The following is a 13,781-nucleotide window of genomic DNA, read 5'->3' on the forward strand; positions in this document are numbered from 1 at the left end:
TGCAGGACTACTCCCAAGTGGCAGTCTTGAAGGCTAGATCAGAACCAACATAGTGCCAGTCCCTGCCTTACTCAGAAGAAACACTTGCCAAGCTGGAGAATCCTACCAACGGTTCTGGGTTCTCCACAATGAGCAGTCCGGGTAATGGGTGTGATGGGGTGGGGATTCTCTGTGTTCCTTGAGAACTGAGGCCCGCAGGAAGCCTGGGACCAGACAATCATAAAGACCAGAGCATAAACCGCTCCTCTCATCTCTTTTGCCCAGTGCTTTGATGGCTCCCCCCTTAATTTCTCTTTAATGTCTCGGACTAACTCCTTTTGAAAATCCTGACCCAGCTCCTCTATGCAAAATGGAAAGAGACGAGGAAAAAGACGGGGAAACGAAGGAATCAGAATCCCTGGAGCAGAGCGTTGCAGCCGTGGGTCAGCTTAAAGAGCTGCTGTCACTAAGTCGTCTCACCCAGACATAATGGTGGGCTGGAGTTATTGCTGGCTCATTTCCATGTGAGATGGCTCATTGCTGCATTTCAGCTGCACGGGGTCACAGGACTCCTTACCTTAAATGTTACCAAAATGCATACCAGGTTGAGCCGGGCCCCCAGGTATGACCTCCTCATAGAGACCCTGGTAAGGGCTCCAAATATGACTTAGTAAGGCAGCACCATAGAACAGCTTTCTTGGCTCCCTGGTCCCAAGTCTCTTAGTACAAACAAGCCCTCAGCTGTTTCCAAAAAACAAAACACCTTAGTATTGATGAAGGTGCGGAAGTACAGAGGGGTGGAACCCTAGATTCTGGAGCCGTCTCTGGATCCCCTACTGCCTGTGTTACTAAAAGGAACCACAAGAAGGGGAGGGGCCTTTGCCTCAGCCCAAGCAACTCAGGAGAAAAGGCTGCGGTTAGATGATGGTGCTGCTTCCTGAATGGACAGGGAGAAACAGCAGCATCTCCCTTCACAGGTGCCAGACAATGGAATTGTGGCCAGACAGCCATTTGCTAAATCTGGATCAGACTGTCTTCTGTTAACCCTTCCATGTCTAAGCAGGGTTGGGGTGTTCTCTGTTCCTCCTTCTTCAAGACTACTAGAGCCTAGCTTCACTGTGCTGCAGAGGGAAGAGCTTTTTTTGATGCTTGATCTCGGGGATCAGGGTGGTAAAGTATCAGGAAACACCTGGGCAGGTGACAACACCCCTGACCCTGCCGCTCCACCTTCATGCTCAACCCAAGGGTGAAGTTGCCCTGGTCTTGGGTCAGAAGGAAAGGAGGCACCGGGCAGAGGTAAGCAGATGGCTGGCGTTATGAGAGTAGGCTGCAGGCCACAGGAAGCAATACCATGGCAGAGGCAGGCACCAAGCCAGAAAAAAAAAAAAAAAAAAAAAAAAATCAGGAATTATGCCAGATGGCCAAAGGTTTGTGGGTCATAGAGAATCAGGCCACATTGAAGGATTCAGAACAAACGTCATTTGTGATTCCAAAATAAAAGAGCTGCATCTCCCATATGAGTCAGGCTGCTTCACCCCAGCCGCATCGTTCCCCCTTCTCCCCAGACACTTCTCCGATCCTCTCTCCACCCCCAACCCCTACTCGCGGGGACCCAGCCTCACTTAAGCTGCTGAGTAATGAGCTCCTCGTCGTTGAGGTAACGCAAACGCTCCTCCTCCACCAGGGTGCGCTGCCGCTGCAGCGGGTCCTCCTGCCGCCGCGCCGCCTCCGACACGCGCATGCTCAGCTCCGCCTCCGTGCGCTTCAGCAGCGCGCGCACGGACTCCTGGTTCTGGAGCTGCGGGACGCAAGAATGCTCGCGTGGACCGGATGGGAGGAGAACGCATGTTGCCGGGGAAGGGTGGGCAGAGGGGCAGCCCTGCGCAAGCAAAACTCCCACAGAAGACTGGGTCGCTGCGCTATGGGTGTGAGCGGCCTCGAAGGCATAGCAAGGTAGAGACAGGAGTTGGAGAGAACCCAGCAGGAGATCCTAGCCGGGGACCTTAGGGCTCTTGGAGGGGGCAAAGTTATACTGGGCTTCACCCTAGGCGACATGGATGGGACAGCGAAGGGTGGGACAGCTGGGGAGGGAGATCAAGGTTACATTCTGGGGAAGAGAAATATATATAGAAGTGGGGCAGAAGAACAGATGAGAATTTGTGTGGCCAAAGAGTGACACTAGATAAGGCCCTGACGACAGTGTGACTGTGGACCTGTGGCCTCAAGAAGCGCTGAGTGGAGACAAGACCTGGGGTGAAGGATTCAAACTGAGGTCTATAAGGTCTGCCGATGTAGCAGGGACTTGCAAGACGACTGCCCAACTGATGTGGGTGGGCAAGACCGTATCTGTGGCCCAGATGGCAGCTCTCTGCCCCCGCTCCCGGCTTGTCTCGGCTCATTATCCTCACCTGACAAACCCTAAGCCCCTCTTGAAGAGCCGGCACGAAGATGCCAGGCTCCTGACAGGTGGGACCATCTGCCAGGCAGGGCAGGACAGCCACTCCAGGCTCAGGAACAGGGAGCTGAGAGGACTTGGGGAATATGGTTATGAAGTTATGAAGGAACTGATCCACCGCAAAGGATAGTGCATGGGGGAATGGTGGGTACAGCTCAGGGATGGGGAAGGGGACTGGGGCTCGGTGAGGGGTCTGAGGTTTAATAGTAAGTGGAAACTAGAAAGGGAGGCAGAAAGGGGGTCTGAAGAGGGACCCCACCAAGCAATGAGGGACTTCACTTGCTCGAACGAATAGTGGGGAAACGTAGGGCAGCGCTTCCGGAGAGAAGTTACAGCCAATAGTTGGGGGGGCAGAGTAGGTGGGGTGTAGGGTGGGCGGGGAGCGGGGGGGTACCTGGAGCTTCCGCAGCTGCTGAAGCTGGCCACGCAGGTCGCTAGCGCTGTTCTGTAGACCGCGCAGATGCATCTGCATCTGCAGACGGCTGACGGCAGTGGGCTGCCCTGCAGGGGTGCTGCTGGCCGAGGGTGGGGGAGGGCCCGACACTGGAGTGGCCCCGCTACTCCTACTGCCTGACCCACACATTGCTGAGAGAGACCAGAAAGGGTGAGCCATTAGGAAACTGGAGCAAAAGAGGGGGAGCCTCTCCACTCAAGGCCCCACACCCAGCCAGAGAGGTTCATGGTTATGACTGTGTATCCCAAGCAGTGGAGAGTCCTAGCAGGAGTAAAGTGGAAATCTGTGGAGAGCCCGTGATGTGGAAGGCCTACTCATGGCGCTCCAGTTGAGGATTAGGAAACGAATCCTAAAACTCTGAGGAAGAGAAGGGCCACTCACGTGCTGAGGGGGTGGCTGCTCCATTGGAGCCTTCAATCTTCTCACTGAGAAGGAAAGAAAAGAAAGTGTCTATGGGGGCCTGGACTAGCCTCAGTCCAGCAAAGTGGAATGGGACCTTAAATGTCACCCAGCTCCCTGATCTTAGGATAAAGCCACGGAAAAGAGAAGGGAGTCAGAGTCTCATACATAGACTTCTAATTCAGCTCACTGCCCTTGCCTTAAGCCCAGGCCTTGGTAGTGTATTGGGCGGGGGGGGGGGGGGACGGGGCTCACCTTGGGGTCTCCGGCTCTGAACCTCGCAGTAGGGCGCTCTGTACTAGCCCAGTGAGGCTGGCAATCTGCTTCTCCATAGCTTCCATGCGCTCCCTGGGGAGGAAGGTAGGAATAAGCCCTCCTGTGGAAGTGTGGTCCCTCCTGCCCACCCTACCCCCTACTCCTAGGATTAGCAACTGGAGGACTTCCCCCCTGACTGCCTCACATCAAACTCCTAGCTCTCCTCTGCCTCTCTCGCCAGGGCCACCTCAGGGCACTACATGTCTGAAATCCCAGCAGTTGTGGGGGCAGCGGGGTTGCTGAGTTTGAGTAGCCTCGGTCACCCGCAAGACCTGGTCCGAAGAACGGGAAACACAAACACAAAAGGCCCAGCTCCTCCCCCACCCCGAGCCTGCCCAGTGGATTTCAGCGGGGCTATGTGCTGGACAGCTCTCACTACAGGCTGGACACGAAAGGGGCTGGGCCAAGCTATTTTCCTGCTGGGTAAACTAAGGCTAGAGAAATAAATACAAACGTGGGTCTCTAAAAGCATGAGTTGAGGCTTCACCCATCCAGTTAATGTCCTCTCTGCCACATGGAAGACACTCTGGCCACCTTTTCTGTCCAAAGATTACCACCACTCTGTGGTTTCGCTTAAGTCTCCTCACCTGGTCTCTGTGTCTTTGGCTGGCACCGGCGGCCCGAATCCTACGAGGGAGCGCTCTCCAGGCCCGGGGAAGAGTTCGGAAGGTGGCGCTCCGGCCGTGGAGGCACTCCCGGTGCTGCGTGCCTTGCCTCCAGGACTCTCAGCAAAGACCGACGAGGAGCCCGAGTCTTTGCGGAATGACTGGCGCACCGGCGAGCCGCGGCTGGGCGGCCCCGAGTAGGGACTGTGCGGGGGTGGAGGTCCCCCGGAGGGCGCCGACACGTCGGCCAGCTTCTGCGGGGACGAGGGCGGCAGACGGAAGCCGTAGCCGTCTCCGTAGAGCGGGCCGCCGGCGCCCGCCTTGTACAGAGAGTCCTCTAGGTCGGACTGCAGCGCGGCGGCCGAGTAGGTGCTGAGCGAGCGCACGGAACCCCGCTTGTACAAGCCCCCCGCGCCCGGGTAGGCGAACGGGTCTCCGGCCGCGGCGGCCAGGCTCAGGCGGCCCTCGTGCAGCAGCCCGTAGGGATCGGCATAGAGGCCCTCGCCCTTCACCAACACCATGCCGCCCGCCTTGCCCGCCAGGTCCTCATCTGGCTTCACGTCGCGCCGCTCCAGGATGGCGCTGGGGCTGGGGCTGACGCCCTGGCTGGTCGGCACGCCTCCCAGTCGCTCAGCGGCGTGGTGGACCGGGCTGCCGGCGTAAGAGGGCGGCCGGCCCCCAGCATAGGAGAGGCGTGAGCGCGAGGGCGAGCCCGATGGCAGTCCGGAAGGCAGCCCCGATGGCAGCCCTGGAGGCGGGGAGCTAGATGCTAGGTGCGATGCCGGCGACAGGTTGTTGAGGCGCCGCGTGGGCGACGACTCCCGCGACGCGTAAACCATTTCTCTCTGAGCAGAAGACAGCCCGAAAAGCCCATGGAGAAGGTCACGCAGGGGGCTTCTTTCTCCATGCTTGAGAAGCCAGCACCCCACTCTCTCCTAACCAGGCTTAGGAAGCCACCTCTGTTCTGTCTTCCCTCTCCCAGTAAGTACATCCTGGACCCCTTGCCCATCAGTACTCCCAGCACGGGAGTAAACGGGCAGACACCAGAAAGGCAACCCTCAGCCCATCCTTGAGCAGGTGAGCGGTGGGGTGACATAACCTCCCAATCAGCTAGGGCACCCTTGTCTCCTCCTTCTCCAAAGCCACGCTAGCTCGATATTCTCCCTAGATCCCACTTGCCCAGTCTCACAAATGCCTTGGGTGCTCTCAGACATACCCGGAGGTCACCGTTGGTGAGGTGTGAGCCAGGAAAAGCAGCATACAGTGGCTCTTTCCTATAGATCTTGATGATACTCCGGTCTTGGATGTCCCTGTCAGGTAGCGAGAGGGACAGAGGCTCACTATGTGGCCCCCAGCTATGCACAACGGGGGTGGGGTGGGGGACAGCAGCTACTTCAGACAGACGAAATGGTCCTAACACCCAACCCTTTCCTGATTTTTATTTTCCTGATTCAGTACTCAGTGTCTCCTGGTAACTTGGGATGCCTGCCTGTCACTAGCAAGCAATCGTGCAAGGGGAGGGTACAGACACTCGCGCGTGTACACACACACACACACACACACACGGGGGTGGGTGCTGACTCCACCTGTCCACTTTCATAGTCACAGGACTGGAAGCTATAGCAGAGAGGGTGGGGCGCTAGGGCTTGCAGGGGAAGGGCTACCAGGGTGTTAAAGCTCTTCAGAGGAGTGTGGGGAAATCCACCCACCCCCCTGGGGCGGCGCCCACCGGACATCTTCCAGTTCATAGAAGACATTTCGAGCCTCGTCCTTGATGAGGATGGCGGTGTTGGGCGACTTAAGCATGCCCATGGTGAGCTTCTGCGGGAACATGTGCGCGATGAGTGCGTGCAGCGTGTCCAGGCTGCTGACCTCATGCGTGATGTGTACACGTCGCGTCTCCTCCCCGAACTGCAGGAACAGGACCCCTGCAAAGGAGACGCGGCCATCATGATCACTGCCTCTGTCAGCGCGCCTCGCACCAGGGGAGTGCGATGAGCCTTCAGGAGCTGCATCATCGGTCCCACAGTGGCAAGGTCTGAGGCCAGAGGCTGCCCCTGAGTGCAAGTGCACCCACGCGCTCCTCATGCCGCTGGCTCGCAGGCTGTCAGAGCACCCACAAGACTCCGGGGAACTGGAGTCTGGACGCAGAAATGAGAAGTTAAGGGCAGGAGCTGGTGGAGAAGAAACTGAAGGAAAGTCGGAAAAGTTAGAGGGGCGGGCGAGAGCGCCGAGAGAAAGAAATGAAAAGTCTAGAGGAAGAAAAAAGGACTGGATGGAGAGGAGGCTGAGAGCGTAAGGGCCAGCAGGGGATGCTAGGGCATAGCAAAGGAGAAAGAGTGCTGAGGACGCGGAGGACTTGGGGAGGTGGCAGCCGCTAGAGGAGGGAGTGGCAGGAGACGGAGTAGCGAGGGGCGGGGGAAGCGGGAGGGAGGAGCTGTGGCAGGGCCGGAAGGCGAGTCCGCTGGGCAGTACCTGGTGAGCGCAGCTTGGTCTGGCTGGCAGAGCGGGAGAGAGGCAAGCTCTGTCGGAAGCGGTTCATCCTGCTGAAGCCCAGGGGCAGCTCGGCCTCGGACATTGTCTCCAGCGACTCAGCCGAGGCGTAGGACAGCTTGGCTGCCTGGTCTGCCAGCCCTGGCTGGGATCCCTGAGTATGGCGTGAGCTGCGGGTCTGCAGGGGCAGGGCAGGGCGAGAGGCACCAAGCATGAGCCCCCACCCCCATCCCTTGCTCTGCCATTGCCTCCATCTGGGCCCCGGAGCTCATGCCAGACAGCAACACACACCCATCACACACACACACACACACACACACCACATACACAAACACCCCACACCCACACCATACACATCCCCACTACACACACACACACACACACACACCACACACACACCCATCACACAAACACCCCACACCCACACCATACACATCCCCACTACACACACACACACACACACTCCCCCTTACACACACACCACACACACACCCATCACACACACACCTGACATACATAAACACCCCACACCCACACCATACACATCCCCACTACACACACACACACACACACTCCCCCTTACACACACACCACACACACACCCTACACACCCACACACACCACACATACACACACATCACACACACACAGACACACACCACACACATCTCCACCACACACTCACTATATACACACATACCACACATGCACACACACCACACATGCACACACACCACATACACATCACACACCACACACATACACACCATACACACATCACACCACACACACACATCACTATACACACCACACACTACACACACCACACACACACATCCACCACACACATCACACACCACACACACATCACACATACACCACACATATTACACACACACATACACCACACACATCATACACACATACCACACACACTCAGAGAAGGGTCTGTGGGTAGCTTCTGAAAAGATCCCCCAACTCTAAAGGCCTTGAATTCCCTGAAACACCCAGCAGGTAAGCTAAGCAGTGAGCAAAGGACTCAGGCACCCTGGGCAGCCATACAAGAAGCCATCTGAGTTGGACCCATGGGCACGCCTGCTATTTTAAGCTTCCAAGAAACAACAACAACACAAATTTGTCACCGAGGTGAGCAGCAGAATTGTTGAGCAAATTGGAGCATTAGTTCCAGACATTAATTAAGCGGCGGGTGTGTGAGCGGCGGATTTATTCCTCATGGCGTTCAAGGGGCTTGGGGAGAGCAGAGAGAAATCGGAGAACGAGGGACCCTAGACTTTCAGCACTGGGAGCTGTTCATGTCCAGGGGCCTTGACTTAGAGGACTTAGTAACTGGCAATTTCCTGAACCCTTGAGTTAACTGAACCACAATTTAAACTGTACACTCATGTACAGGCAAGGCCAGGTGTGATACACACAGTATAGTGGGTTAGGCTCCACCCCTACCTGTGATGTACACGCTGTCATATAGCCTTCCCCAGCCTGGAGTATGACAGTCCCTTTCCTAAAGCTACGGTTGAGAGGGATCTACAGCTAGGGTAAGGAAGGATGTCACAGACAGCAAGTCCCTAGGTTCAATTCCCAGTATCCCTCCTCCCCACCATAAAAAGACCTGGAGTGGTAGTTCACTAGGAGGGGTGTCACAGGCCTGACCACTGTTGCTTGGGAGTGTGGTGTCTCTTATTTCAATTGTCTTTCTAGATTCTACTTTGACTCTCACCCAGGTTTACAGTCTCAGCCACTCTGCCCTTGTCCCTACACCAAACCTGGCTACTAGACTACTCCATGGCTAAAACGGTTATTAGTTAAAGATTTATTTATATATTATGTATGAGTGCACTGTCGCTGTCTTCAGACACACCAGAAGAGGGCATCAGATCCCATTGCAGATGGTTGTGATCCACCATGTGGTTGCTGGGATTTGAACTCAGGACCCTGGGAGAGCAGTCAGTGCTCTTAACCACTGAGCCATCTCTCTTGTCCCTGTTGTTATTTTTTGAGACAGAATCTCACAATGTTACCTTGGCTGCCCTGGAAATGGCTAAGTAGACCAAGCTGGCCTAGAACTCACAGGGAAATCCACTTGCCTCTGTTTTCTGAGTGCTAGGACTAAAGGCATGCTCTACCATGTTTGGCTTTCATTGAAGTTATTTACAGGAGTAAGAAAATAAAACATGTTATCCAACTGCACCTTATTTTCACAGACAGGTATGTTGGTTGGTACAAGCCTAAAATCCCAGCACAGAAAAGATAGCCCATAGGTTTGAGGTTAGCCTGGCCTCACACTGGGCTACAGTGTGAGACCTAGTTTGAAAACAAAAATAAACTTATTTTTAACACTTAAACCACATAAATCACTTAAGACCACTGACATCAACACTCTCAGGTCTGAGAGAGCTTTCTTTATTCATTTTATTCCCTTATGAAATTGAATTTTGAGCAACTGGGATATATTTATACAATTAAAAAGATGGTAAAGGCATCTCTCTTATTTTATTTTGTATTTTTGAAACAGGGTCTCATTATGTACCCATGGATGGCCTGCTGAGTACCTGCATCCTTCTGAGTGTGGGATTATGGGCAAGCACCACCCAACCTAATGAACATACCTGCTCCTTCTTCCCACAAATCCTGATTATCCCCTAATTAATCTCTATCTTCCTATTAAGTCAGTTTAATGTTCCAATACAATTAGCATGCTGAGAAAGGGAGAGGCTCTTCCAACAACCAGTGTGCCCAGATGTCCTCACCTTGAGAGCTTGGGAAGGGACATGGAAAACCAGATGTGTGTGTGTGGGTCACCAAGGAGCTTCTGGCCTCAAGCACAGTACCTTGATCGGCAGGGAGGGCATGGGTCCTTCAAGGAAGGAGGCAGTAAATGAACTGGGTCTGGCTGGGAGATCTCATATCCAGACTTCAGAGCCTAGGTGTCAACTCTAGGCTGACCAGCAGTGACAGGGAGCCTCCCACCTTCATCTCCAGAGAAGCCACTAGTGGGGAGCCTATGCAATAGAGGGGGGGAGTCTGGGCCAGGCTGGTGGGCATGGAGTTGCCAAGCAACTGAAAGGTCAGTGGTTGCCAGGCTGGGGTCAATGAGGGGCTGCAGAATGAAACAACTGGCAAGATGAGGAATAGGGGTGGCCACTAGGTGGAGGGGAGGTCATGAGGAGGTGTTGAGAAAAGGTGTGGGAGGGTGGGGGTGTAGGGGGAAGGTGGGGTGGAGGTAGGGGGCAGTGAGGAGGAGGTGGGGGCAATGGGAGGAAGGGTGGGAGGTGGGAAAGAGATGGGGGTGGGGGAGAGATGGAGGGTGAAGGAGAGGTGGAGTGAGGTAGAGGGCAGTGGAGGAGGGTATGGGAGGGTATGGAGGGAGGTGTAGGGGTGGGGGAAGGTGGGAGGAGAGGTGTGAAGGGAGGTGTGGGGGGGTAAGAGAAAGGGTAGGGGTGGGGGAAGATGTGGGGGAAAGTGGGGAGGAGGTAATGGGAGCAGTGGGGGGAGATATTGGGGATGGGGGAGAGGTAGAGGTGGGGGATATGTTGGGGGAGGTGGGGGCAGTGGAGGGAGTATGGTAGGGTATGGGGGGAGGCAGAAGAGTGGGGGAAGGTGGGGAGAGAGGTGTGAAGGTGGAGAAGCATAGGGGCAGTGGGGAGAGGAGTGAGGGGTGTGGGGGGAGCAGAGGGCACAGATGAGCTGTCCAGAAGAGAATCATGATTATGGACCGGTCCTAGGGATGGCTGGCCACAAAACAGGAACTAGGAGAAAATAACCACACCCCTTCTTATACTTGCCCCTGCCTCCTCCCTAGCCCCACGGGCATCTTTCCATTCTTTCTATCTTTATAGACAGCCCTATGGATATGGAAAATCTATTAACACTTCTTTCTGCTCCCCAGACCCAAAAGCAGAGAAAAAGAAGACATCTAGAGTAGCAGACGTGTCCAACTTCCAACATGGTAACATGACTGTTGTCTGCCACGTTCACCCTTGAGAACTGAACAAAAAAACATCACAAAGCAAATCTTACAATGTTTTAGATAAGTTCACGATCTTGTGTCGGGCCATATGTGGTCTACTGGTGTGAGACATGCTGGCTTAGGGAGCCTGCAGGGAAAGGAAACAGGAACTCAAACAGGACTTGAATGCAGGAAGGGGCTGCCGTAGGAGGCAGCTGTTGGACCTGTTCCTCAAAGGAGTTAATGAGACCTGGCCTCAAGCCAGGCAAAGGGAGCGAGGGCAGTCAAACCCAAGATCTGAGCTCCCAACAGCTGTCTGCACAAGTACCTGGAAGCTTTCATAAACTCTTTCCAGGATCAACAGACCCTTAATAGGAACTCCTGTGTGTAAAGCCTGGGGCTTGAGACTTCTTATGAAACCCTAAAGTGATTCTAGCATGCAGAGGTTAGAATCAGGTCAGTGTGTAGTGAAGTGTCAGCTACCTGAGGAAGCATGTTAACATAGCATACTGCCCCAACATGCATTGCTCTCCTCTCTCCCATCTTTCAACAACCTTGAGTAAGCCCTGATGGCACAAGCCTATAATCCAACAATTCAAGAGGCTGAGGCAGGAGGATCACAAATTCAAGACCTTCCTGAGCTACAGTTCAAGATCAGCCTGGACAGCTTAGTGAGATCCTGTCTCATAATAAAAAAGGGGTTTGGGTGCTGGGTATGGACACACACCTTTCATCCTAGCACTTGGGAAGCAGAGGAAGGTGGCTCTTGGTGATTTGGAAACCAGCCTGGCCTAAACAGTCTGTACCAGGCTCAAAACGAAACAACAACAAACATTAACAATACCCACCCAGGTGGAGGTGACTTGGTGATAGAAGGGATACTCAAGGTCCTGGTTCAATCCCCACTCAGTGGTCTCTATAATAAAAACACTGCTTCCCAATGGAGGCCCATAGGAGTGTAAATTACCACTAAGGTCATTAAGCTAATTAGGATCAGATTAGAATTCACCACCAGGCCATCAGACCCCCAAGCCTACATCCTCTCCTCTCTCCTGGCACTTCCAGAGAAGTGTGGTGACAGGCAGATACGGGAGCCCATGATACACCGATTCAAAGGTTTCTTGCAGGAAAAATGATTGCTTGCACAGACCTGACGAGTCTGGGTGATAGCCTACTACCCTTCCAAAATGTCGAAGGTTTCAGGGACCACAGATCCCAGACAATAAGCCACAGCAGAAGTTGTGCCACCCAGCTTTGAGTGTGTGAGACAAGGAGGGTAGAGAACCTGAGGGTGCTCCCCAGGGCCACCACGGTATCCCGGGAGTGGGAAAATACCATTCCAGGTCTCAATAATACAGACTGCCCAGAGGAAGTAGGCCATTCCCCAGGCTTGGCCCCTGAAGTGAACAAATTTAAGGGTACAGGGCAAGGGTGTTGCCTGGTCTTGACCATGGTGGGGAATAAGAAAGGCAGCCCTGAGGCCTTCCATAGAGGGACAATGTGAGTTCAGGGACCAGGGGCCACAGGGAACTTGTGAGTTCAGGTCCCTGCCTCTGTCAGCAGACTTTAGACTGAAATGTCAGGAACCCTTTTCATTCTAAAATACCCCTAATAGGCTGAGCGTGCTAGGGACCTGAGCATCTCTGGGCCAAGCCTAGAAGTGGCAAGATTCCCACTCAAGATCCACAAGCCCCTGACAGACAAACCCACTCTCTCCCCCCAAGCACCAGCCATAACCGGCAGCCCCAGGCCCACCGCCCGCAAAGGAGGGGCCCGTGCAAACGCACACCCCAGTGAGAAGCATGTGCAAGGCAGGGGCGGGAGTGGGGGAGGGCAGGACATGCAGTTGTCACAGAGGCAGAAGCATCTCGCACTGACCTTGAAACTCCAGTAGTTTGGTTGCTGATGGAAATAAGAGAAGAGATGGTTATAAGGGGCTGCCAGGGAAGTTAAACAGGGATGGGTGAGAGACTCTCAGGACTCAACCCTGGGGCATGGGCCTCCACCCTCTGGGAAACAAACAGCCAGCAATGCCTGTGCCTCTCAATTCTCCCCTGAGGCTAGAACCTTCTGGACCACCAAAGACGGGCCGGTTCCAGATCTGCTGGTGGGGGAGCAGGGTAGAGCGGTCCAGATGTTTTAAGTGTCTTTCTAGCCATAGTAATTAACTTCAGAGAGAGCCACAGGTAAGAAAAAGTACAGATGAGCAGGAGTCAGTCAGAGTTTGAGGGGAGGGCGGTGATAAATCTGAGCAGCGTTGGGACCAGAAAGATGGTACTCCTTGTGGGAGACCAGAGTAAAATGACCCAGAAAAGATGGCGTTCCAGCTCAGTTGGGAAGGGAAGAGCTGGAGACTGGGAAGAAAGGTGTGCCGAGCAGAGCAGATAGCTTAAGTTGGTACCCAGGAGCAGGCAGGGGGGCTGGGAAGAAGCAGAAGGGAGTGAGGGGTCAAAGGTTGTCCTGAGATGCTAGACAGCCTCTGACAGGAGTTACATTGACAGATCGAAGTACGGAAAACAGAGGAATGAAATGTCATGATGTGCAAAGGGACCCCAGTAAGGCTGAGGGCAGGAGTAGGTGGTGGCTGGAACCAAGGCCAGCGTAGGCAGGCCTGCGTGCCAGGATGTGCAAGGATTCTGGAGAAAAGTGGACCAACGCCAGTGACCTCTGGCACTTGTCAGTGGATGGGGAGTTTGGGCAGCACTTGGAGCTACAGGCATAGCAGAGAAGAGTTTTAGGGGGCTTGAGGCTTCTCTTAGCTCTCAGTAACCCGGGGTCGTCCTGCCCTCCCTAGAGACCAGAAGGCCCTTCCAGATGGCCGGCAACAAGGGAAGGACAGCCCTGAGGGCGGGTTGGTTCTTGGCAAAGCTGAGGGTACCCTGCTGACCGGTGCCAGCCTCAGCAGGAGAACAGAGGCAGCAGATGGCCTGGCCGCAGGGTGCCTGGCACGGGCGGACAAGATTCCCCTGGCCTCAGAGCCACTGGCAGAGGAGAGGGACCTTGACGGCTCCTGCTGAGAGGACACCGGGCTGTGGTGCCCTGTGCCCCTGGGATGCTTTAGGGGCAGGGAGGAGCTTGGAAGGAGGGGAGGATGGCTACTGCTGGGTAGAGTTTATC

General features: G+C 54.7%; 1 protein-coding gene across 2 annotated transcripts in view; it reads right to left on the bottom strand.

Annotated features, from left to right (window-relative positions):
* Positions 1 to 13,781, bottom strand: part of SRCIN1 (SRC kinase signaling inhibitor 1) — a gene marked incomplete at its 5' end in the record, with an annotated part of 59,659 nt that overhangs the window by 15,803 nt on the left and 30,075 nt on the right. For both annotated transcript variants that reach the window (XM_080924643.1, XM_080924642.1), the window contains 9 exons: positions 1,602 to 1,777; positions 2,829 to 3,019; positions 3,270 to 3,313; positions 3,543 to 3,635; positions 4,190 to 5,052; positions 5,424 to 5,517; positions 5,937 to 6,135; positions 6,683 to 6,878; positions 12,543 to 12,566. In XM_080924643.1, coding sequence (XP_080780769.1) covers positions 1,602 to 1,777; positions 2,829 to 3,019; positions 3,270 to 3,313; positions 3,543 to 3,635; positions 4,190 to 5,052; positions 5,424 to 5,517; positions 5,937 to 6,135; positions 6,683 to 6,878; positions 12,543 to 12,566 — 1,880 coding nt within the window. The remainder of the gene's footprint in view (positions 1 to 1,601; positions 1,778 to 2,828; positions 3,020 to 3,269; positions 3,314 to 3,542; positions 3,636 to 4,189; positions 5,053 to 5,423; positions 5,518 to 5,936; positions 6,136 to 6,682; positions 6,879 to 12,542; positions 12,567 to 13,781) is intronic.

The sequence above is a fragment of the Micromys minutus genome (genome assembly GCF_963924665.1).
Source record: "Micromys minutus genome assembly, chromosome: 10".
NCBI lineage: Eukaryota > Metazoa > Chordata > Mammalia > Rodentia > Muridae > Micromys > Micromys minutus.